This window comes from Rhipicephalus microplus, chromosome 7 (assembly GCF_043290135.1).
Source record: "Rhipicephalus microplus isolate Deutch F79 chromosome 7, USDA_Rmic, whole genome shotgun sequence".
Lineage (NCBI taxonomy): Eukaryota > Metazoa > Arthropoda > Arachnida > Ixodida > Ixodidae > Rhipicephalus > Rhipicephalus microplus.
This window is the reverse complement of record NC_134706.1, coordinates 13,584,634-13,611,350: the sequence shown is the minus strand read 5'-3', so window position 1 is coordinate 13,611,350 and position 26,717 is coordinate 13,584,634. Positions and strand designations below refer to the sequence as shown.

The following is a 26,717-nucleotide window of genomic DNA, read 5'->3' as shown; positions in this document are numbered from 1 at the left end:
TCTGTGGCGGTATGTTCAGTTCAGCACCGATTCAATGTAACGACGGAGAAGTCCATGGAGCAACCCTGAGCTTTTGGCGCATTGCGACTGTAGGCACCTTGCGGCTGTAGGCACAGTCATAGGCGTGCACATAGGGATCACCAAGTCAGCCCCATATCTTTACTCAGTCAAACCTATTTCAACATAGTCAAAGGCTTTCCGGAAGAGGCAAGGGGGGGAGCTGCCCCCCTGAAACAAGATATTTTTCTATGCAGTAGCAGAAAGCTAAACAGCCTTGATTAACACATCGAGGAAGCTATATCTGTGATAAAAGCTTTTCAGGATTGCCAGTCAACTTTGCACTTTACGCACTGTTAGAAAATCTTTCCGGACATGTCACGTTAGTCAAAGGCTGCCTGTCCTGTACTGAATGCTCTCCCTGACCGGGTGTTAGTACCCTTTATTTTCAATATAGAGCTTTAGAACAGCGTCCCCCCCCCCTTTCCCCGAACATCCAAATGCACGGTGTTTCGGACTTTCTGCGGGCGGACCGCAAGTGTGAACGGCGGCTCGCGTTACGACGCATATGTGCAGTGGCGGTGACCGCACCGCAAGAACTTGCGGTGCGCTATTCTAAAATTCCCTAATTAAGTTCAGTAGGTATTGAGATGAGAGCTGGGCTAGTTGGTGAGATATCATTTTAACATATGGCGTAGTAGTATTTCTTCTTGTTCATGTGTCCCGTCAGATTTGCGCTACAAGACCATATGTTCAAATGACATCTCCCTAATACCACAAGTCGTAGTCATGGTTGCCGATGCGACCTAGCGCTTCGCGACTGCAACTCGTACTTGGATTTTTAAACGGCGATAGCAACAAGAGAAACCTCCAGGTGGCTAGTCTACCAGTTCATTGAAACAGAAGAAGTCTTTATTTAAGCACGAAGAGTCTAATCACGGCAATGCAACCGCACACTTGTGACAGCTTCAGTGCGCGATCGGGCAGCTGCAGGCACCAGCCATCCAGTCGCATCAGCTTGACGACAAACAACATGCTGACATTACTAGTATTTACAAAAAATGTGCCAGCATTACAGGCGTCATCACTAACCGAGCACGAGGCGTACGGTATAATTGGTTCGTGGGCACGACGACCGTCAGCTTGTAGTCGCGGCCCGTTGGCAGTTGGGTTTCCGGCGGAATTCTGGGCGTTGCCGTTGCTACCTTTCGGAGTCATTTGAGCTTTCTTTTCTCGATGTTAATCTCGGTTCCGTGACGAGGCAGGTGATCAAAATCGCAACAGCGCACGGGCCGCGCAGCCACCCGCCGTGCGCGCGCCCGGCCGTGAAAAAAATTTTGACAGGTTTGGCGCGCCTTGGCTGGTCCTGGCATCGTCCTGGCTTGGCTTTGGCGTGTTTTTCGGCTTGACTCGGTTTCGTGCAGCTGCAAGAGAGCCTAATTTTATCAACGCCTCCTCTAGAAAGATGCCTAAGGAATGGCTCGTGCTCCCAGTGGAGTTGGCCTGCCTTCAGTTTTAAACAAGCTCCGTGCGGTGCCGTTCGCGACCGACACTAATATCACGGTGACGAGCGGTACCCGCGGTACCAGCACGGATTCCTCCGTGGGTACCAGCTTAGCGTTTTTCATCTGCGGCCCATAGGGGCGCGTCAGTCGAGTGTTGCTCGAGAACGGCAACTGTGCACCACTGTTTCGGAGGCTATGCAAAGTGTTGCGTTGTTGCACCGTCCGCCACAAGTGACGCTAGCGACCGAGAACAATTTCAAAGTGAATGAGAGAAAGGGTGTAGCAGCTGTTTTTTTTCTCATGCGGCAGGCATCTACTTAAAGGAGGCGTTGGTTTTATCTTTCGACTTGACATAGTGCTCGTGACCCTACTGGTGTCCTTCGTGTCCTTCTTGTCTCTGGGTCGTCGTTTTGTTCTCGCGCTATAACTATCGTCTGGCCTACTGAAGCTTTGTTCGCTGTTTTCAAGAGGGCACTACTTTTCAATTGCCTGCATAGGTCTTCTGTGTGCCTGCGGAGTGCTCCGAGTGGTTACGGCGGACCGTAAAGTTTATGCGATAGATGGATGGATAAACTTTATTGCGGTCTCTTGGAACGCGCGTTGGTACGTCGCGGGTCGCTACCGCGTTGGAACAGATAGATAAAGTCTTAGCTGCGCGGCTGGTTCGTTGGACTGCCCAGAAACTGTTGTTCGAGCCAAGAGTTTGCAATGACATCCTTCCCATTTGGTGACAGTTTGTGCAACACGATTAAAGCCACCTCGACTATGTTAAGATGCAATGTACGAGCCAAAACGAAGCCCTCTCTAACGACATACGAGATGAAAACAGGAGCGAAGGCTGCGCCCAGAAAAATCCGCAACAAACAATCAAACAGCCCGGGAATGTGGCGCCCCTTGTGATTGACGGGCTTGAACAAATTTTCGCTGAACTGGACAGGCTTTAGTATAATAGAAATAGCAGATCAGATTTGATCTATTTCAGCGTTTGAAAAGGTGCTGCCACGCTGTTTGTAGCAGATGCAGCACCCGATTTCAATCGTAAAAACAAACTTAATGATCGAGGCGGGAATGAGATTGTTTAATTCGCCGTCGAGGCCGAATCGCGCAACGCATCGCGTGCAAGAGCCAAGCCAGTTCGAGGCGGGTCAAGCAGGTTGAAAAAAATTACATGCGCAGGCTGCTGCGAACGTTAATTGCGACAAATTATTGTGTACTCACACCGTCGATTTCGTTTCGGAGGGTGTACTTGATGCGGTAATAGAGGGCGGCGATTTTGTTGGGGTTAGCGAGGCGACGATCCGCGTAGATGATCATGGCAGGTAGTTGACTCCAAGAGTAGCAATTATGTTCTTGTTCGCTTATTAACCTTGGCGTGCACCCACTGTGGGGGATTGGCCAGACATTGGGTGGTTTATTATTATGAAGTTTTAGAATAATGTAATAAATAGAAATATTGCATATTATATTAGTATTGTCGTTGTTCATCTACATGTGGCTTGAACCTGCTGTGACGGATTAACCAAGATGTTTTAGAAATTGCTATAAAAGTTTAGAATAGAGTAGTTTATAATGTAACTGGAAGTTATCATTACATAATTATACGAACATTTTTCGTTCTCAGTGAAATATGTGTTATATAAAAAGCATTTCTTTCACACCAGTGCTTGGTTTTGCTGGTACGCGCGAAGAATGCAGAGTGTGGTGCAGAGGCTCTCGATACGAGCTAACCTTATAGTTCTTTCAACTCGGTCGACTAGAAGACCGGTTCCTCCTCCCTCTCCGCGTCTTTGTTGGCAATGTACAATGATGGAAAGGAACGTTGGTCTGCCACTAGGGTTTTTGGATGGTGGCGGAGGGGAGCCCTATCTGGATGGATGGATGCTACGAGCGTCCCTTTTATGATGGGATGGTGACATGTGTGCCACCAAGCTCGCAAGGAAAAAAAATATGAAAACTTTCTACATATGTTGGTTGACTGTCTTATCTACTTCGAATAAATCGACAATAATTCGACCTTATTATAAATATATATATATATATATATATATATATATATATATATATATATATATATATATATATATATAAATTTATGTTCCATCTCTCTGCCTCTTCAGACAGGACGACCTCATTTTCCCACCATTTCTATCCTTTATCTTTACTTTTCTGCCACCAATACTCTAACCGTCTCTTACTTCCCTCTATCATGGACGTGTTCAGCTTTCCATGTTTGTCCCTGAAACCTAAAGCCACATGTCGGTCTGTACCCACCTGTATACCTGGAATGATATCACCGCGCATTCAATCAGAACATGTTCCGTTCCTTTGTTTCTTTAGCTGATGATGATGATTCCACAGCCGTGGCTCGTACCCACTCAGGGGGATCGACCAAGAATTGATGACTTAATTCAGTAAGATTTTTTTTCAATATCGACAGCACCCACCATAAAAAAGAAAGAAAAAAGAAAAGACACCCTAGGCATAATGAAAGGAGTGCAATAGTTGTTTGTCACTCGTTCAGATAAGACAATTATTCATTACATTGAGTAGGAATCAGCATGGTTAAACAATGCTCTTGTGTATGTTGGAGTTTTTTTTGCACAAATAATAATCATGCAATTAAAAGCTTAATTATTTTACTTTCGTTTAGTTACTTGCAAACTGCATAGAAAACGTTCTCGTAGCTGAAGCCCAGATCGTAAGCACCGAAGGAAAGTATGTTTTCTATAGTGAAATTCAGCCCTAGGCTAGCGAATGGGAGGACTAAGAGTTTTTTCCTGAGAAATTTGTATCGGTGACATGACAAAAAATAGTGCTCTATTGTTTTCAATTCTGAACAAAAGTTGCATAGTGGTGATATCGCCAGACCAGCCCTATGTGAATAGAAATTTAACGGGGGGACACGGCATCGAAATCTAGTTATTATGGTTTCCAACTGGCTTGTAGGACACCAATAAATTTTCCATGGAAATCTCAAATGAGTAAATTCTGGTGTTGACAATATTGCTTCCATAGCGTCTGCACTAAGCGCAAGTTTTCTGTATCTTGTCGCAGTTATAGTGGCCACTTCGGGAAGGACTGATAGTACTGGCCCTTCCAATGCTGCTCGTGCTAGAGAGTAGTCGATTTCATTTACTTCTAAGCCGCAATGACCGGGTACCCATACTAATTTCAGTAGCTGCAGCTGAGGAGGAACTAGCATAAGGAGCGTCTTTAAGGCCATCGATTTTGTTGACGCCGTAATCGACGTACATACTGACAGAGAATCCATGATTATGATCGCGTTAGCAGCATTCAAAGGTAGCTTTCGCAGCGCTAGAACTATTGCCAACAGTTCAGCTTCAAAAACTGGGGTGAAATCCGGTAATCTTAATGAAAAAGACCAGTCAAGCGAATGGGAGTATATACCTGCACCTGTATTTTCATCCATTACTGAAGCATCTGTGGCTATAATATTATTCGTTTCTGCGTGGGCAAGATAATCCTGCAGTCGGCTATTTAAGACCCTATAGGATAGTAATTTGGGCCTAGAGGGAAAAATCTCCTCGAATTCTATCTTAAGAATTTGATTTGTAACCGGCGCCGCTTGCAATCACATCTCGAATTTTACATTTATCCTATCTAGTTGTTTCTGGACAAAAGCAATTTGAGGTGTTCGAAAGCGTGGCCAATGGGCAAGAAAAAAGCTGTCTGGGTCATTTATAAAACCATACCCAGATCGTCTTGGCGCATAGCTATAAAATTTCAGAAACGTCTGAACCGTTAGGATACGAAAACGGCAAGGCAATGTAGGTAATCGTGCTTCCTGATACAAAACATTGTTTCTTACAAACCTCGGAAGTCCTAGACACAATCTCAAGGCTTCTCGTTCCAGCATAACCAGAGGCTTTATTTTATAGGCAGGGCCACCTGAGAACAATACGCACCCGAATTCTAGGATTGGTCGCATATACATTTTATAGATCATCACCATTGTGCTTCTGCGTAGACCATATCGGCGGCTGCTCAGTCTACGAAGAATTCCTAAGGCGCGCTGTGCTTTAGATGTCATGCTTTCTATGTGGGGAGTCCAATTTAGGTTGGCATTATAAATTACTCCCAAATATTTAAGAGATTCCACCTGCGGAATGGGCTCTTGTTTATAACATATTGAAATCGAGATGAGATCGGATAACGGGAATATCAATACTGCACTCTTATTTACATTTAAGGTCATGCAGACTGCATCTAGTCATCTCTCCAGCATATTGACATATCTCTGTAGATTTTGATATACAGAATATATGTCACTATGTGCCGTGAAAAATGCAATATCATCAGCGTATACGAACATCTTCACGTCCTGGAAACGCGGTATAGTGCTCATTAAGATGTTAAATAGAACTGTCGATAATACAGAGCCTTGGGGGACACCGCGTGTTTGTTTGCACTTTGACGATGCGCATCCCTCCTTAAAACAATAGAACTCTCTTCCTCTCGAAAATTCTCTCACCCACGCCAATATATAATTTGGGAGATTGTGGCTCTCTAATATGTCTAATAAAACTGAATGTTCTGCACTATCGTATGCCTTAGCTATATCCAATGTCACTAGTGCCGCATGTTGTCTTTTTTTTTTGCGAGCAAGCTGAATGCGGCTTTCTAAATCTGCGTGTGCACACCAGATTGAACAATCTGTTCTGAAGCCAATTCGATTTGGATTTAATATCAAATTTTCCTCCATCCATATTAGAATTCTTTTATGAAGCACTCTTTCGATGAGCTTCACCATATTAGATGTAAGAGAAATGGGTCGAATGTTTTCTATGACATATCCGAATCCTTGTCTTTTTTCTATCGGCACTATTTTAGCTAATTTCCACTCATACGGAATCCAGGCATACTTTACCGAATAATTTACAATGTTTAGTAGGTCACATGGTGATAATTTGATTAATATTTTTATCATAGCAGCTGTGATTCCATCCGGACCAGGAGCTGATGATGGCAAACCTTGTATCACTTGTGCTAACTCTTCCTCTGTAACCTCAGTAACTTCAATCGTTAACGCTGGTTTTTGTGGATCGTAAGGTTTAGTTGATGTAAATCTACACTCAAGGCCTTTAGCCATGATTTCTAAGGATTTCTTTGTTTCTTCCAAGGACATAATCTCAAACCCTATATTATTCTGAGATGGCATCATTTTACGTGATCTCATGAACCTGAACAGCGTCTTTTTGTTACAAGCTTTGAAAGGTGATCATAATGTTTTCTATCACATTGTTCCTTAGCTAAAAAGACTGTGCGTTTAAACATTGCAGCGTGATACTTGTAATCAGACCAGTTTTGAGGGCACCGGTTATACATAAGTTTTTTTTCTAAACTGCCTTTCTTCGTCGGAAATCCCGGGCACAGTCCGAGTTCCACCACGGACTGTGGGTTGTGCTCTTTGCGGATTCCACAACGAATTCTGCATTTTTATATGTTCTTTTGATCAGTGCACTTAGTCTCATGGCTTTTGTATCTTCTTGCTCTTCAGAATGAGTTGCCAAAACAGATTCTAAATCTTTCCTAAATTTGGTGTAATTAATAAACACTCGAGTCTGAGAGCCTGACATTATAACTTGGCAAGCAATCTCGAATAATATAGGCAAATTATCGCTGTTAGTTGCACAATCACACGCACTCCACGACAAACTAATGAGTGATGAACTCACAAAGCTTAAACCTAAGGCTGAACGAGACCTATCACTAATGTAAGTGGGTGTTCTTGAATTCAGACAACACAAGTTATTATCCGCTGTCCACTCTCACAATCTCTAACCGCATTGATCAGTTCGGAAACCCCAGCACGTATGATGAGAATGGAAATCGCCGATTAGAATTTTATTTTGATAACTAAAAGTCACTGCAGCGTCTAAACATCGAGTATCTATTACACCTTTAGGAAAGTCTGCATTCACCACCAAAAAAAGGCATGCAGCCTGGTAAGGTTATTTCTAAGGCGAGAATTTCACTGTCAGGTGACATGAGCTTATACGCGATTTTTGCCTTGAGAGTTATTCTATTATTAATAAAAAATTCCAAACCTCCACCTTTCGATGGACGGTCTAGACGGAAAGATCTGAATCTATTTAATTGAAAAGACTGATGCATTGAAAGCCAAATTTCTTGCAGTGCAATATTATTTGGAGAAAATTTCGATGCCAAATATATTTGATCAGTTGCTGCAGAGTGAATCGATCGGCAATTCCAATGAAGGATTTTAAGTGACCCTATTTTTGCTCTAAAATATCCTCAGCGATGGCCTTGTTTAGAATATTTTCTTTAAGAAAGTCAGCTTTAGACAGGGTGTTGTTCTGGTAACTTTTGGTTTTTGAATTCACAGGTGCGATGCCTTTTTTTTTGTATAAAGAGGATCTCGAGCGCTTTAGCGATCGGGGATCCATCTCCATTTCGTCTGAGTCCTCCACTTTCCTGGTAAGCTCGCATTGAGATACGCCACCTTCCTCTACTGAATCTGCAGCTACCGTAGGTTGCTGTGGCGTATCGGAGCCATACTTCTTTGAAACTTCAGGGGAGTCAGGAATGTGAAGGGCTTCCGTAGCCTGCTGTGGCGTAGCAGAGTCATACTCCTTTGCAAACTCCGAGGAGTCACTAATGTTACGTGGTGCACTGAGGTTGTTTTCCGCTGTACCCAACATTTGAGCCATCTGGTTCGATAGAATCTGGGCCAAGGACTCACAAGTATTCCCAGCGATGCGCTCCATTGCCTTCTCCACTGCCTTCTCAATCGCTTCCGCAATAGGGACAGAGAGCGCTTCCATTGTTGGCATATTACGAGCTGTAACACCGGCGTAGCCTTGTGTTCGTGCTTGTATTTCAAGTGCTGCTTCCTTCCGTGAACACCGTCTTCGTTCTACTATCTCTAGAATTCGCAGTTCATGTACCTTTGCCGAACAACTAGAGCTATCGGCCGCATGAGCTTCGCTACATAGGCAACACTTTTCTTTATCACTCTGACAGTCGCTAGAATTGTGACCTTCCCCGCATACCTTACACCTGACCACTGACCTACAACCTTTCATTGTGTGGCCATAACGCCAGCACTTTATGCATTGGAGCGGACGAGCACAGAGCGGCTCTACTCTGTAAATTAATGGCCAAGCCTTAATTTCTGATGGTCGGACTGATCCCGCAAAGGTCACAATTACAGACTCAGTTGGTATTTTGTTCTTATCAATCACCCGTCCACACCGATAGACTGAAATAGCACCTGCTGGCGAAAACAGCTCTAGTACTTCGGAGGGTGGCATGTTGGCATCGACGCCACGCACTAGACCTCGGGTACATGCTAAATGAGAAGGTATGAACGCGCTCACCGGCTGGGATGCAAACGTTAAAGCTTGTACATTGTTCTTCTTCTTCATTGAATGTCGCTTTATGACTGAGCGTTGTAACCCGACCTATAGCTTCGAACAGTAAAGGGCTTCCCCTCGAATTATCATAAAACCTCTCTCGCCTTATTTCGTTCTTCCCTTTTTTGCAGTTAACGAGAGCCCACTTCTTTTCCATCGCTGCCATCCAATAAATCCTCTCCGCCTCCCTGACTTTTCGCTTAATGCTCGTTGCCGTGTCACCCACACTGCCAGCCGCATATTTACTGCATGGTGAGCTTCCTAGTTCTTTTTCTCTACTTTGTGTCCACGCTCTTCGTATGCAAATACCTGAATACTTTCACTGCCCATCTACTTACCTTCATTTTCCTAAGCCTCTCTTCAAATTTCGTTTTGTTCCGAGCTTCCCTTACTTCAAATCCTGTTCGTCCCATATCCCCATTTACAGCCTCATTCGTCTGGCAGCGCCACCTGCTGCGCTGTGACGCACTTCGAGTTCACCATAGTTTTGTTGTGAATAGCACATCTGTGCACAGCGCCCCGCCGTGGTGTCTAGTGGCTAAGGTACTCGGCTGCTGACCTGCAGGTCGCGGGATTGAATCCCGGCTGCGGCGGCTGCATTACCGATGGAGGCGGAAATGTTGTAGGCCCGTGTGCTCATATTTGGGTGCACGTTTAAGAACCCCAGGTGGTCGAAATTTCCGGAGCCCTCCACTACGGCGTCTGTCATAATCATATGGTGGTTTTGGGACGTTAAACCCCACAAATGAATCAATCAATCAATCTCTTCGTGGGAATAAATGTTTGTCTATCTCGCTCTCTTCTTTACAGTGCTAGGAACTCTGCTGCACAGAGTAGGCACTTTCTCTCAACAGAGTTCTCGTACTCTCGCACAACGAGAGTGAACAAGCTCTCTCGCCTTCGCAAATGAAGTACACATACTCTCTGCGGTAGTTACGCTACTCTGACACAGAATTTTAGAATCTGGTCGGGCTTGAGTGCGTGAACTCCTGCTAGAGTAGAATCACTCTTTCCGCTAGGACCAACATTAAAGAGGCAAAAAAGTGTCGAGCATTTTTTTTACTATATAACACTGAACATGCTGGGTTTGTTAGAAGAAACGTCACATAAACGGAACAGACATCTTACACAGCCCATTGAACCCGCTGCTAAACACAGGGGCAGCACGTTTCAGCTTTCGCTGGTTAACCGTCTGTACGGAGCACTTGGGTGTTGAGTCTTTTTTTTTTACCTTATTGGTATAGAAGAATTGTTCCGCGATTTAGAGTACGACGTTGTACTCGACTATTTGAGAGCTTAGAGCTGCCGTAGGTACTCTACTTTGGGAGAGCATAGAGCCATTTCACTGGCCTCACACTTTATGAGGCTGTGGTGACAAAAAATTACGCCATGAAGTTGCCCGACTTCACGAAGAGAGGCGAGTTCCATCGCATGCTGTCGAACAACTGCACGGGCAATTATGTAATAGCCCCGTACTTAAGTCATTCGTGCAAATAAGGAGGTTAACACTGCACAGGCAACTATGAAATAGCCCCGTGCTTAAGTCCTCCGTGCAAACAAGCAGGGTAACACTGCACAGGGAATTATGGAATAGCCCCGTGCTCAATCATTCGCGAAATATAGGAGAGTAACGAGTTAGAGTACTAGGTACTCTACAATGGGAGAGCAAAACGCCGTCCAGTTGTGAGGGGGGTTAGAAAAAGGGGGTAACGATTTAGAGCACAGGGTACTCAACTATGGGAGAGCTTAAAGCCGTCCCGAGGATGTGAACAGGGGGGGGGGGTTAGAAAAAGGGGGTAACGATTTAGAGCACAGGGTACTCAACTATGGGAGAGCTTAAAGCCGTCCCGAGGATGTGAACAGGGGGGGGGGGGTTAGAAAAAGGGGGTAACGATTTAGAGCACAGGGTACTCAACTATGGGAGAGCTTAAAGCCGTCCCGAGGATGTGAACAACGAAGAATTGTAACCCAATGATATTAGAGACGAGCACTCAGAGAGACACAAATACGACACAAGCCATGCTTCGTGCTCTCCATGGTGACCCTACCATCACGCTCAGTCTTTGCACAAATATTTCCTCAACAATTCAAGATATTGTAAGCAATACAATTTCGCTAAAAAGAACGCTGTTTGAAACATCTGTTCTTTAAATAGGTTTTTTCATGGACGTCTAAATAAGCGAGAGAAAAATTAATATAAGTTTAGTGGCGGTTAAGATTGAGCAAACGCCAGAGCTGGCATGTCGGCGCCACCTTCTGGCGAACGAAGGTTGGGTTTTCTTTCTTCATTTTTTCACCCTTCTCTTGGTATGCTGCTTCGTCAGTTTTGTCTTCTCTCTATGTTATGACTTTCTATATCAGCCTCTCTCTTCCTCCTCGTAACGCTCTTGCGAGGGGGCGGAGGGCGCCAGTTAGAGCCGGCGTTCGATGAGTTTGGTACAGTTGTACTGCTTTCGCAGTTGTCCCTCCGCTTCGAGAGTGTATGCGGGGGCCAGTACGCCAGTACACTGTAGGGGGTATAGTGCTCAGAACATACTTATATTCTAGGCACTATAGCGGGGATGGCCAAGGAGGTTCTGGAGTGGCGGAGGGGCTGCGTGAATGCAGCCGACGCGCCGCCATATTGCTTAGGGCACAAAGCGGATGGGCGCATTGTAGCGTACGTCGTTTTCGGGTTGTTTTTGTGCTAGTAATGTTGCTTGTGGTGCCTTTAACTGAACAAGACGGTTATAAACACGTCTGTGATGACACTTCGTGGGTTCGTGGGTAGCATTTGACTGCACGAATCGTGTGAAGCGGGCACCGGGAACAACTTTCGATGTGCAAGTATAGGTTCGCTTCGTTCGCTCACTTTTCCTCTCACATATTTGTTTTCGCAACTATGACTGCATTCGCGAGTAAATAGACTGCCTTCTTGCGTCCGGGTGAACAGAGACACTTCGAAAGTAATTTTTTCTACGTTTCAGGATTTCAAAGACGTCATTTTGCGCGGCAGACGAGAGTGCGCTCTGAAGCGAGAAGGTTAAGCGCAAAAAAAAAAAAAAATTGACGACTTATGTTCAGTAGACATGTTGAACAGGCTGCTTGGATGAAACGGGCTAAATAACGAGACGACGAGCTTGTAACGTCGCTAACCGTGTTGCATCGTTTCCACGCTCTCTTTCGAATGCCAGAACGTGAGTGTGCCTAATACAAGTGAACGCTTCGTTTTTTTTGAAAAGTTAATATTGCACCGGTTCTGCGTTTCTGGGATTTCGAGTTTCCTATACGTTTGCATGAGCACTGCACTCCCAATGCCAAAATTTCTGATGCTGCGATATGCCTCTCTTTTTGTAGGAGAAGAGCAGCACCACCGAGGCCCGAAGAAGTTCCTCGTAGCCTTTTCGCACTACCACACAATGCCCAGCGTGCATGCGCCAAAGCCAGGCTGTTTGCGTAATAAGCCTATCTGCGGCATTACGCGTGGGTCGTATGCGCGTTGCTGAAGACGTGACGTCTCGCAGTAGTACATGCGCGAGTCATTGCGGGCGACGATCCGCGAGCTCGCTAGCGCGCATGCGCGTACGCCACCGCGCCCCCTACAAGGTCACCGAAAGCACGTCCCGGCTGCATATTCTCCGGCTGCTGTGGCGAATTGACTTCTCGACGAAGCCTCTCGAGGAGAAACAAACATGCGCTAAACAAAAGACGGGCCTCGCGTAACGAGCGTTTGTACGCGCGGAGGGGCCGTGTATGCATTATTCATCAGTCACGTGACACATATTTCGCGCACAAAAAAAAGCAAAGCGGAGCAGCATCGATGCGCTGAAACTCTCGGAAGGATCGTGTTCTGTATTTAGGAGAGGAGAGAGAGAGAGAGAAAAGCCAACAGTAGAGAAAAAAAGCATCCGCGCAAGGTCGTTGTGTGACGTAGACATGTCTATAGACCTTGTCGAAATGGCCGATTGGGCGAGTTCGCGATTTATGATTGCTTGAAATGCGAGCGCGTATCGTATAGACAAGGACAGCTATAAGACACGGACAAGTGCTTACTACTAACTGGAAGTTTAATTGGAAAGCTTTTACAAATATTTACTAACAGACGAAAGTTTCGTAAGCACATATATATAAGCCCCACCTTACCAAAGGCCCCTTCTGCCTTACGGCATCTGTCACTGTTACGTCAAGACACCACTCGGAAGCAGTGGCTTCTCTTTCGAGTGCTCTCTTTTCAAGAAAACGCATCATGGACATTATATATGGAACATACATTTATAATTTCACATACGATGCCATTCTGGCCGAAACATGCTGGTGGTATAGTCCTACATTCCAAATACTGGGTGTGGAAGGTCGGTGCACTCAATGCATATATAGTTACGGCAGTCGCATATGTGTTTCAAGAAAGGGGGAGAGGGACGAATTCGTGGGGGAAGCTTTAGTGCAACGTGTCCCGCCCCTCTCACCTACATCCTCCCACTGAATTATTTAGGATTAGTATGTGATACAAAAACGAGGTATTATGAAGGGAAGGGGGTCAGACCCATTGTCAAGAGAATGTCAGACGTACCACTCGAAACGTACTATCAGCGTCAAATGAAACCCGAACAGCGCCAAGCATTGGCAATGGATTAGTGGGCGCCCTTCAGTTATCGCCGTGGACTGGCGCGCATGCGCGCAGTGCTGTCGAACCGAATTCGCGCACCTGTCAGTATCGACGACTGGAAGTCGTGCACTGCACCTTTGCACACGCTTGCCTCTGTTCGGGTTTCATTCGACGCGGATTGTGGTACACAGCCACACCCGCTGCCGGACAGCCGACCGCACCGCTGACGTCGCGCACGAAAGTTTCACGTGAGAACCTGTTCCCAGTTGGAGCAGTGCGCGTCTTCGAGGAACCACTCCAGGAACCGGTGGTACGTGAACTTTCGCCCGGAGGCCGCGTCTTCGTGCAGCTTCGAGCAGAGCTTGCACGCTGCGCTCTCGTACTTCAGCTCGGTGTGCTCCTTCCAGAGGAAGTACGAGCCGTACCACTCGGGACGGCGGGCCACCTCTTGCAGGTACTCGCCCAGCTTCTCGGGGGACTCGAACTCCAGGGCGTCCACGTACGAGCCGGGTGGAGCCAGGGTCGAGTAGTTGGCGCCGCCCATCACCACGGGCACGATGTCGAACAGGAGGGGTCGGTAGAACTTCTCTGTGACGTAGTCGCGACACAGTGAGTTCTCGAAGGACAGGTAGAAGCTGTAGTTGCGCGCCGCCTCCCGCAGGCAAGCGTCCGACGCCTTGGGTTGGCACACCAGGTCGCCGCACTTGCCGAACACGTCCACCCCGATGACTTTGCTGAGCCGTTCGACGTACGTCTCTCGCCTGCTGTCCGTGTTGCAGTGAGACACCATCCAGACGGCTATGGCCTTCCGCCTCTTCCCCGAAGTTTTCTCGAGGTCACCTCCGAAGTTTTCGGAGACTTCTGCGGAGAAACTCTTGGTGACCCGAAGTTTCTTTCTTTTCTGTCTCGCTCTGAACTTATACCCGTACCGCGTCGTGATGTCTGAGTCGCTTCTGTACGTCATGGTGACGTTGAACAGTCCGTCCAGCTTTCGGAGTACGTGTACCGGGGTGGCCGTCGGAGGTTCGAGGCTGAAGAAGATCCAGCTCTGGTCGGGGGACCGACGTGGGGGCATGTCGTCCATTCGGATGTCCTTGCCGTGGAAGAGCAGGGCGCGGCTCGAACTGAGGTAGCCGCGTTGGCGGGTGAAAAGGCACGAGTGGGCGCATGTCGGGTCCACTACGTCTTCCTTGAAGTAAGGGTAGTCTTCCTTGCCGCACCAGGTGGTCCACAGAAGCACGACCAGAGGTCTGTTAGTGGTAGCCGCGCGGTGAGTGACATAGACGGTGCAGAGGGCGATAGTGACCAGACAGGTCTTCACCAGGGCGAATTTCCTTAGCGCCATAGTTAGAAGGCTAATTGACTCATTTACAGCTGCCGATTGATACACGTCGGTGATTTCCTCAGATGTCGCGTCTTGTGACCATCCGATGGTTGATCGAATCCTGTAGCACGACGCAAAGCTATCAGACGCACTGCACTGGTACAATTGTTCATTTTCATAATTCGTATTGCTGCAATCCGGGGGAGAACAAAAAAAATCACTGGCGCGAAACGTGCGGAGTGTGCTCAAGGTATATGCGCAAAACGTCGCTATTCATCACTGCAAACACCTCACTAATATCGTAGACACCATTGTTGGAAAACAACCACATTTCTTGCGCCTTCAAGCGCTGCGTTGATTTTTTTTCTGCTTGCCCCCAAGTAGCCTGATCCTGGTACGTCCGCTGGTGAGTGAGGACCAGCCTGAGAACTCAATTCATAGATGACTTCCAGAACAGAATCACTGCAGCGCTCACGTTGAAGTATCACAAACTGCCAACACGCGTGACAAATCCGCAGCACCGCCTTTCGGATGAACTGACGACGAAACACCACGAAAATGTCGACACAGGTCTGTTTTCCGCAAGCAGGAATCGATGTATTTCGCTCGAGAATTGCATCACTCGCTACAAAAAGCGTATACGCATGAGAAAACGCTGGAAACGCACTCTTTCAATGTGTCACTATACGCGTCGCAGTTCCTTGTAGCCCGACGAAGCCTGATGCTCACAAGGGGACACTTGCATGCGTGCGTGGGCAACGGCGGCGAGATACGACTTCCGAGTGCGAACCGGAAACGATGCCCGATAGCAAGTTTGTTCGCGCAGCGCCAGGAATGTAGGCCGGATGCGGAACTCCTACGCAACGTCACTAATGAACCCAGCGTGTCGACTGATTGATTGATATGCGGGGTTTCACGTCCCAAAACCACCATATATGATTATGAGAGACGCCGTTGTGGAGGGCTCCTCAAATTTAGACCGCCTGGTGTTCTTAAACGTGCACCGAAATCTGAGCACACGGGACTACACCATTTCCGTTTCCATCGGAAATGCAGCCGCCGCGGCCAGGATTCGATCCCGCGACCTGCGGGTCAGCAGCCGAGTACCTTAGCCACTAGACCACCGCGGCGGGACAGCGGGGCGAGTGCGTACTCTCCTGTCTAATTGAAACAGAATTTATATTTCGAAATAATACGCAGGCGAACCGAAGATAATTTTAATTTATGCTTTCAACTAATGAATAAAACTTATTTATAGTCTGGCAGTTTCCTTCGGATGAAGCGGGGGGGGGGGGGGAAGAGGGCTGCAGCCGGAATTTCTTTTCATGTCAAGGGGGGGGGGTGTCAAAGGGCTCTGACGTACATGTATTCCTTGGTGCGCTTAAATGCGCTTATAGATACAGTCGCAAATTATGAAAAAAAAAACAGTGGCCTCCACCTTCCAGAAGGGAATCGTCAGGAAATGCGAATGCGTTTCTTGCTCCAAGAGTACACGGCGTTGTAATTTTAATGGCGTAAATTAATGACGATATGAGGACTTGTACCGTAACCATTTATTTACGCATTCATAAGCCAGCGGACGGTCGATAGTGAGGCGATCGCTTCACTCCATTTATACAGGGTGTTTCAAGAAATGCGTGCAATATTATTTAAAAATGAGAAAAATTAAGGCGCTTTTCGTTCGCAGTCTTCACAGTTGCTCTTTCTGTAGCGGTAGGCATATTAAGGGAGTTCAAGACATCATTTGTAACAGTAATTAGGAAAGTTAAAGTAATTAACCATTTTTGGTGGAGTTAGGCAGTCAAGTCAAATAAAAGAATTGAAGTCCTCCATGCGAAGAAGCCGTTCCTGCTTTGTGATTTCGGAAAAGCGACCTCTAGTAATAACTGTAGATTAATGAAACTCTCCGGAATTCAGCGGCGAAACTAAAGGACCGATGAGCGCAACAAGCAGACAACTACGATGACGTCACTGCGTTGAAAACATCAGTTACAGAGGTGCAGCTTTCCCCCGTTTGATAACGTATGTGCGCCATGGGTGCTATAATTGCAAGCGCAGCCAACACACCCACACAACGAAATCGGTTGATGGTTGATATAACAACGCTCTCTCATTTCGGACGTTTCAGACGCAGTTACGCTCTTTCGCGTTTCGGTTTCACCGCAGAGTCTAGGAGAAATCTATTATTTCGCAGTCGTTACTGAAGGCCATTTTTTTCGAAATCTCAAAGCGGCAATGGGTTTTTCGCATGAAGCCCTTCAATTCTCCCGCCTGACTTAACTGCCTAACTACACTAATTAAACAGTTGTTAATACGTCTTTCTTAATTGCTGTTAAAAATGATGTCTTCAACCCTTTTAAGATGCCTGCCACTACAGAAAATGCAACTGTGAAGACTGCGAGGAAATAACGCCTTTTCGTGACTGTTGAAGAATATTTGACACATTTCTTGAAACACTGTGTGTGCGTACGAGCGAGCGGACGAGAGAGTGGGGCAGGGAGGAAAGAGAGTGAACGGCGAGAGAGGGAGCAGCAAAGCACTGTACCTACTCTCTCCTATACTGCCTTCGCACGCGGGATAGCTCCGCGATGCGAGCGCACTCACGCGCCAGAGCGCGCCCCTCCTCTCAACTCACTCTTTCCTACTCTGCCCGCACCACCTGCTCCAGTTGCTAGGGGTGAGGATAAGCGCGCGTGCCCGCAGCTGTTGCTATGAGAGAGGGAGTGAGAGCGCAGAGATGACACCTGCCGGCGCATGGACACCGCCTCGGACAACGCCGGACGGGAGAGGGAGTGAAAGCAGAGGGATAAGCATCTGCCGGTGCACGGACGCCGCCGGATGCCTGACATAGCTCGACTAAGAAATGCATTCGCGTTTAAAAAAAGGCCCTACGCAAGTGCATCCACTTCAAATCCGGAAGAGGAGCACTCTGAGCTGCACTGAAGGCAACTATAGACAAGTGCGCTGGGACAGACGACAATATCCTGGTGCTCCGGCCTACCCGATCTCCAACTCGCGCCGCTATGAGGGCGTTCCTTCGGGTTGTTCCAGATGCCGAATTCAACGACAAATGACAGTTTATAAGAAAGTGCTGTCGCTTTTGCGGGATCCCCTCGTCGTAACTACCTGTAGTGTCGTCACGCATTCTGCCTCTTTCATTATTTCACCACCCCTTTTTCGCCTTCCCAGCTACGGAATATTCAGCCGCAGATCTGTTATAGTTCACCTGCCCGTCTTCTTTTTATTTTCACATTTTATTTGTCTGCGCGGTTATGGTATGACGTAATGCGTGACGTTTCTGCTGAGATCACATGATTTCGAGCTGTTGAAGTGCAAACAATGTCATACCATGATATCTTTACTTGAACAAAGATGGGCCGATCCCAAAGGCAGTGCCAAACCATGCGTTTGCCGAAAGCTAAAAAAGTTCGGTAGCGCATGGGGTCGTATCAATACAGCCGATAGAAGACAAAGACAGAAATGGCTTTCACTTTCCCGTCGTCGTAGGCAGATGCATGAGGCTTCGACACGAGCGATGCAGAAAATCGCCACGTGGTGACGTCAGCACACGACGTTATCCCCTTGCCACAAATAGCCGTGACGTACGTATAATAACGTGACCTCACATGGTGACGTCATCACGTGAAGTCGTCACTTGGTCAAAAGTAGGCTAATAACGGAGGCAACGCAAAGTCAAGCGAGGAAAAGAAAGCTCGCAGTGCCTACAATCTTGGAGGCGATACAAAACGACGTTTTGGGCGCGGAAAAGAAGGCGATGCAGAATCGATACGTCGAGTGAGCGGACAAAGAAGGCGAAGGGATTCTGTGATTTCTTTTTATTTCCGTTTTTGCGCGCTAAATATGGACTGTCACCGAAAGCCACACCCGGGGAAGAAAAGAACGACAACTTGTCGATATTCACTTTTCAACACCGCGCGCAGTTATTGCGGCACTCGCGTCCTATACACATGTCATTCATTCCGGTGAGTGATGAGTTTTGTTCGAAAGACACTCTGTACAGCCACAACCCGAGGTACATGTGTTGCTTTAGACATTGAGACTGTGAGCTGTCACAGTGAAGGTTGCAGTTCGATCACTTCGGCCGCATCGTGGGCAACGGACTTTCTTGCGAGCGCTTGCGAAATCTGTGACGTAAATGCGACACGTACTGTATACGTGACGGATTTGAATGTCTCGTATCTCTCGTATCTGGGCCGCTGCGGCGCATAGTGACAGGAGTTACCTTCTGTCACTGGTTCTTACAGAATAACGTGTAGAGAAAGACTATACTTGACGGATGGGTCTTCTGCCTCGCCATATTGGGCCGCAGCCTTAACAACTATAAACGAACCATTCCATAGGGTAGAATCACGCGCGTGTAATCAGTCGAGTGCGCATTTCGCGTTTAATGACATTATCGATTCACGTAGAGATGTGCAGAAATCAGAAAACATTCGTCAAACATTCACAGGTAGCCGCACCCGTGTTTCTTACGTGGTTTCGTCGATGCTAGTCTGCTTTTTTCTCATAAATACAATAGAAAATACTTTCAGCGTGGATGACGTCATAAGTTAATGACATCACGGTTATCTGTAGCAGGGGAACTCGAATGTGAAGTTGTCGGCAACTTTCCTCTCTTCTTTTACTGTTGATTTAGATCGAAACTTAAAGCACTCATTTTAATGTGTGACTGTCAGTTCAAGCGCACGAATAAACAGAAAGGAAGAGAGGACAAGCGCTTTCTCGCAACTAAACGATTTATTAGAAAGAGAAGAATATATACTCAGGCAGTCACAAAACCATGCATATCCAACTAGCCCAACTTTCGGTTAATGTGCGACACTCCGTATTTTGGAGACCAAGGCTTGCGAGTCAGCCTAGAAGTCAGCGCAAAAGAATTTGCTCGCAGAATTGAAAAAAAAAAAGAAAACACCCTCGTGATGTAAATTAAGACCAAATAACATGCATAGGAAGAATGTTAGTTTTTTATCAACACCTTACCATACTTGTTTTATTTTCGTATATAGTGAATAAAGCTTTCAATATTCGAACTAGGTAGGCTCTGCAAATTGGAAAATAAAAAAGTCCAAGCATATTCACGGATTGAACAATGATGAGCGGGGTGAAGCGTCCATCTGTCCGTCCGTCTGTGTGTCTGTCTGTCCATCTGTCTGTTTGTCCACTAGAACACGCATCGGATGAATGGATGGACGGATGAACAGACGGATGCTTCGCCCCACTCATCATCGTTCACTCCAAGTATATGCTGTGAATTTCCTATTACACGGAAACGACTAACGTCATCTAGTGATATTATTTCCAAGGACATATACACACAATGCCATTTAGTGAACAATTCTTGAAACTAACTAGAAGTGGCTACGAGGGAATGACTCCCACCCTAGGGAGCTTCGCCCCGAATAGGTACTATTTCATGGCGCGCTCGTCGACATGCGTTTCGGTTCTGAAGTTTTCACAGTATTGCTGTTACGTTTGGCGGAGTCAAGTTCCAAGCCGGGAGTGGAAGACGCCGCAAAAAAGAAGAAAATACTTCTTAATGTGGCATGCTTGCCGAAGAAAAAAAAAGCGTGCGAAAGGCCCCCACGGCGTGGTCCGCAGACATTCGTAAAAGAACGCAGTGATCAAAGAGGGAGGGGGAAACATCAAGGCACGACAACAGATTATCGTCCGTATAGCAGATAAGCCAGACTCGGGCGCTGGCTCGTAAGCGGTCAGTGGTGGCGCGAACGCAACACTGCCAAGAAAAGTTATTGCCGAGTTCAACGATCCGTTCGAATTACTTGTGCAGATTTGCCTCCGACTGCTCCTTGCCTTCGGGGAAGGCGGGGGCCAGCTTGCGGTTCGAAAAGAACACTACGGTGCGGCCTCACAGTGTGGCGTTCTACCGTGCGCCAACGATCCTGTCCTGCACGTCAACGGAGCTGTTGCCTCATCATTTGCCCCCTTACCCAGCCTGATTATCTCAGCGCATAATCTGCAAGGGACACCACCCACCTACATGTACGGACAAAAGCTCGTGCAAAGCTCCCGACGCTTTTTGGGCATGGTGGCATCGTGCGGAAGTCTTTCAATCCGTTCGTCTTGTACAGGTAAGGAGGAAATACGGAAAATGAATGCTCCCTGACGATCGCCTTTTCGCTTGTGCTATGGCCACGGATTTCTTGTGTCCCATGATGTGTTAACATCTCCCAATCCATGAGTTAAAATTGCCCCGCCGCGGTGGTCTAGTGGCAAAGGTACTCGGCTGCTGACCCCGCAGGTCGCGGGATCGCATCCCGGCTGCGGCGGCTGCATTTCCGATGGAGGCGGAAATGTTGTAGGCCCGTGTGCTCAGATTTGGGTGCACGTTAAAGAACCCCAGGTGGTCGAAAGTTCCGGCGCCCTCCACTACGGCGTCTCTCATAATCATATGGTGGTTTTTGGGACGTTAAACCCCACATCTCAATAAATCAATCAATGAGTTAAAATTGCATCTCTTGTAGGTGTGGAAGCATCGAAACTTACCCGAAATTAAATCGCGCGTGTAGCAAGAGAAATCGCGCCCCGCCGCGGTGGTCTAGTGGCTAAGGTACTCGGCTGCTGACCCGCAGGGCACGGGTTCGAATCCCGGCTGCGGCGGCTGCATTTCCGATGGAGGCGGAAATGCTGTAGGCCCGTGTGCTCAGATTTGGGTGCACGTTAAAGAACCCCAGGTGGTCTAAATTTCCGGAGCCCTCCACTACGGCGTCTCTCACAATCATAAGGTGGTTTTTGGGACGTTAAACCCCACGTATCAGCAAGAGAAATCGCTGTGGATGTTAAGTTTATCAAAGAAAAGCGGCTTGTCGACATTGATAGGAAACCAGACGCTTTATCGAGACTCATAGCGGTCGATAGTCTATGGGCAAAAGGCAAGAACAAAACCGAAGCTGAAAAACCAAACAAAAACAACCAAAAAACAACGTCACTGAAGATGTGCTCATTTGAGGGAAGGCTCCTTTTTAAACATTGCAGGCAATTGTGCAGTCACATCTCCACAAAACAATGATCTGCAATCTCGTGTTTATGAAATCACACTTTCGAAAAATCGCGCTTCAGCTCCACGCGGGGTTACAGAAGTATCACTGACACTAACATCTCGTTTCGCATTGATAAAATAGGCTTCCAAAATATTCGCGTGCGATAGTACTGTTGCGTGCTCTTTCCGAGCATGCTTGTTTAAATTTGTAAGATATCTGTAAGATAATATTACGTACGTGTAATGTTTGCCATGACTTATCGGCGTATCAATTATCGATTCATAGCTTCATGCAGCATAATGTACGCAGCCCTTGTACCCTGCTTTCGCAATCTATTTCTTTCTCTGCCTTTCTATCTTTTTTATCTATATTTTTTGCTCTCTCTTTTATTTCTATGTCTTTCTTTTCTCTTTCACTTCCCCTTTTTTGCCCAGAGTTTCTTTCTTTCATGGTTCTTCTGTCACTGTACTCGTTCAGACTCGTGATGATGATACTTTTCTATCTACGAGACTTAGCAAACTTCTAGCGTAACAGTTCTGCTGTAGTGAGTGAGTAAACAAACACGTTCGAAGGAAAGAAGCTATCATGCATGAACAAACGGGCAAATCGGTACTTACAAGACCAAGGCGAATCCATTTCGAGTTCATCGTGAATGCAAGTGAAGGGAACGTGCAGGGTGCTTGGTGTCTCCGACGGCTCTGCCGGCCGACTTGTCGCCTTGGGGAAACAATGAAAGCATCACGGGTAAAGCCGTTTGCCAAACGTTCACTCTCTGCGCATACGATGCGATTCCATAAATACAACAAAGAAATGATTGCCACGAAGTGATAAGGATGACAATCGGGCGAAATGATAACGATACATGCCTACGCACACTTTGAATAAAAGGAGTATCGAGTCCGTTAACGGAGCTCCTGCACTTTGGTTGCGGCAGTGTTGTCGCTTTGTAACCCAGGCAGGAGGTACGCAACCTCAGTTGTACAGGGTGGCGCTGAAAATTGTGTACATTACACGCACCGTAACATCCGTATTTGCTACATGTTCGCCAAGTCCTGTATATTCTCCTCATAAACCACCATGTACATTGTGCATATTGTTGTATATTATGATAGGTGTGTGCATGTTACTGTTTATATTTTACATGCACGTTTTCCGTGTGTTTGTAGGGTCCTACGATAGAATAAACGTTTTCTAAACATGTGTAATATCAACCACGATGGCCAATTCGGTTACAGGTGGTGAACGACAGGTAACGGTTGCCAAAGGTGACACGGTTGGTTGCCGCCGTTGTCCGTCGAGGAAATAGAAATATCACCGATCGAAGGGGATTTGATCTCGCACCCTCTACGGGCCAGTCGAGTATTTTAGCACAGAGCCCGCCAATTTTTATTTTTCTTTATCGATAAAGCCCCGCCGGTGCTTGAGATGTTTTTGCAAAAAAAGACTTTATGCAAGTGTCATGTCGGGCAAGGAATCCCTTGCCCGACATGGCATATGTGATGTAGCATGGTAGAAGAGCAAGGTAACAGCTAGGCATAAAGGTTCACATAACCTTTATGTAATGTTCGTCCGTGTGCTTCTATAAGTGTGTGCTTGTTACATAATGCAAATTGAGAAATTTAGGGTAAAGCCCCCCCCCCCCCTCCTACTCCTGGCTACGCCGATTTCAACACCTCTAAACTTAGTCGAAATGTTGCGTAAATTGCTCAAGTCAAACGCTCATACTTTCGCATCCTGCACTTTTGTTATAATGGTACTATATCGAGTTTCACCTGCCAGAACCACAATATGGTTACGAGAGACGCCGTAGTTGAGGACTCCAGAGATTATGGCCATTTGGTTTTCTTTAAAGGGGCCCTGAAATACTTTTTTGAATAACCATCGAAATATTTCACTGGAAGAGCTTCACAAATTTAACACCGCAAATTTTTTTTAAAATTTGTCCAGTAGGAGTGGAGTTACAATCATTTGTCACACGCTGCAATCGCATTCTCTCTTTTCTCGTCCCGATGAAAGCGCTGGAAGCTAAGCAAGGAGGGATGGGAGGGGCAAACAGAAAAAACGTCACGCGCGCATCGTGACCTGGAGCACTTTTTTCTGTCCATTTTTCTTCATATGCTGTTCAGTGCGATCGCGCGCGCTTGCGTGGACAAGTGGCGGCCTCCCGCGGCAATCTCTGTAACGAGCGAGCGCGCCATATTCAAATCAGCCAATGGCTGATAGATGGGCGTTCTACGAGTGACTTTTGAGCGTCTTCCGTCATTTGTCGAGGGAAGAGAAAGCAGTTTTTAGCTGACTTTGATAATTTATTGTGAATTTCAGGCCGCGTGCTGCGCTATGAAATTTGGCTCGCGTGTTCTCGGGAGCCTCTACTACCGATCGGCAGCGTTTTCTGACCATGGTCGAAAAGTGTTTGTCACGGCTCCTTTAAACGTGCACCAGCACCGGACGCTACACTTAGACCCTACTGGGCCGGGGTCGAATCCAGAACATTCGGGTCGTCAGCTGAGCACCACAACCCCTGTTCCACAGCGATGGACTCCACGTTCGTAAAGAAATTGTGTCTTCATAATGCGTAATTTGTTTACTAATTTTTACGCCATATATTCATTCAGTAACGCCTTGATCATTGAGGACCGCCCTGTCTTTGCGAGGTACCGTTATTCAGGCCTGTAAGGCAGCACTCGACTGAGTCTAAGGACACCCTCTGTCTTGGCATATAACCACAGGATTGGCAATCAAACGTTTAAGTAATTTAGGAAAGCAATTAATATTTTCGAAGTTACACTTTTTTTTCAGTTACATATTTTGGTTACATAGTTCGGTCGCTTGGTCCTAGTCTTAAAAGGCAGTAGCGTGCGGCCAGCGCCTGCACCCAGCTCTACGTTCTTGCCACACCCTGGTGACGTACCTGCCCAGTCTTCTGAGAGGATGATTCGCGTTGGGCCAAATCACGGCGAAGGGCGCCGTTCCGTTTTGGAACGTAGGATTGCGGATGAGCAGCACATCCATTTCCCGACGTCTTCTCCTATACTCTGTTTTTCGCAATAGCATCGACTTACTTTTGATTAGATGATAGATTGATTGAATGATCGTTCAGTTGATCAATTGATTGATTGCACGTCCTCCCAACCAACCACTTCAGTCCAGAGATGAGAAAGAAAGGTGAAAAAAAAACGACCAGTGAAGCCGCTAATTAATAAAATCCTCTACAATTACAAAACACGGTTTTATTCCAATAACCTGAAAGTGTAAGCACAACACGGCTGCTTTTGCGGTGCAGATGTTTTATGGAATACCTCACGTGCCCAAATCCATCGGCTGTAATTGAGGAACTGTCTTACAGGTTGAGACGTTTCGTTCTGCTGCTGCTGTATTACAGAAACATTGTGGGCGTCGTGCTAAAAATAAAAACATAAATGAATATACGAAGTAATAAGACTTCTATAAAAGTTCCGAGTTTTTTTTTACGCACTTCCTGCTCCAACACCGCACTTCGAGCAGGACTGCAAAAAAAAAAAAAACTTGGCACGTCGGTGCGGTATGCGCAGCAAAGACACAGCGAAAGTTGGAACAAATCCGTATCGTGTGACGTCATTTCCCTTTTTCTACAACGTTATAGCATACACATTAACGCAATTCCATCTCCGACGTGAGTTGTATATAGGAAAAAGAGAAAAAAAGAACGATGAAACGTAATCTATATTGCTCTTACCTCTGAAGTAGTCGTGTCCGTCGGCTGTCACAAAGGTTGCTCCATTGTCATCCCAATATCCGACTTCTTGCCAACTCGCGAAATTCCGACATAAGTCCAGCGTACAAAAAAAAGAAAAAAAAGTACTGGCACCGAATGTAACTATAACACCGGAAAGCCTTCGTCGACTAACGGTCCTCGAGCACGTAGGAGAAACCTTCGCTCAACGCTGCTCCCTTTGACAACAGTCGAGCTGACTTTTTTTTTCGGGACGCTTTCAATCGACAGCTACCGGCGTGCGGAATAACGACACGCGCACGAACTTTTGTTCCTCGCTTGTCCAATGTTCGATTTGCTTCGAAATTACTTCGATTGGCTGACAGCGCCGCGCGCGCCGGGCGTGGTTATTAGGCACGATGAGCGCGTCGCCTGCCGCAAACGTCGGCGAGAGTTCGCATGCTACTCGCTTTGCGTGGTACGCGACGTTCTGTGCGTCGCGCCGTAAAACCAGTTTTCGCGCGGTAGTCGCGTGCCCACCTAAACAGGTTCGCGTACTATGCGACAGCGATCTGTTTATAGGCATGCGGCTGCAAAAAGCAACGCACCTAAATTATGTCTAATTTTATGACCTACGTTTTAGCACTAAAATGTAGTGACGCCATCTATTAGCATTACAATATACTAATATTTATAAAATAACACGTATACACTTACAAAATCTGTATATGTTTTACATTGATAGATGACAGCACGACTGGTAATTTTTTTACACAGTTGCGGCTTTGAGAAGGTGGTTTTTGGCGTTGCAAGTCGTACCTGGTAGTTTCGCCAGCAGACTTTGGCATCGCCCGCCGGTCCCGAGAAGACACGAGACGACGTATCGTCCTCCTACGCGGTCGAATGACAACTGCAGCGGTGACGCGGATATGACTTCATCCGGTCTTATTACGCTACTCGCCGTTCTCGCCGTATTTCGTGCGTCTCGAAACTGCTGGATACAGTTCCGGGTTTCGTGTTCGCGACGCGGCTAGCAGACGACGACGTGCAGGCGAGAAAGGCGCGACCCACCATGTTCGAGCCGTTCTGCGCCAAGGTTGATTGTTTTCGCGTTTTTTTTTTTTTTGGTTCCGTGGCATGACGTCGTCCCTTTTCGCGCGCTCATTTCTCACTCGTGTCGTGACGTCAGCGTGGAACCC

At 46.8% G+C, this 26,717-nt stretch overlaps 2 protein-coding genes across 4 annotated transcripts in view; both read right to left on the bottom strand.

The window, feature by feature from the left end:
• The window catches only part of LOC142761681 (multiple inositol polyphosphate phosphatase 1-like), a 41,556-nt gene extending 15,175 nt beyond the window's left edge, over positions 1–26,381 (bottom strand). Inside the window, exons 1-2 of one of the 3 annotated variants that reach the window (XM_075868705.1) lie at positions 26,338–26,381; positions 22,445–22,544 (exon numbers count right to left, since the gene is read on the bottom strand). In XM_075868705.1, coding sequence (XP_075724820.1) covers positions 22,445–22,544; positions 26,338–26,366 — 129 coding nt within the window. In that variant the 5' untranslated portion in view covers positions 26,367–26,381. Of the gene's footprint in view, positions 1–1,089; positions 1,345–22,444; positions 22,545–25,542; positions 26,203–26,337 lie in introns of those variants that run through there. The other 2 variants (XM_075868707.1, XM_075868706.1) reach the window with 2 other exon arrangements.
• LOC142767288 (alpha-(1,3)-fucosyltransferase C-like) lies at positions 12,928–15,819 on the bottom strand. Its single transcript, XM_075868704.1, has one exon. The coding sequence runs from the start codon at positions 14,827–14,829 to the stop codon at positions 13,729–13,731; it is 1,101 nt and encodes a 366-aa protein (XP_075724819.1). The 5' UTR covers positions 14,830–15,819; the 3' UTR covers positions 12,928–13,728.
• Positions 26,382–26,717: the final 336 nt, after the last annotated feature.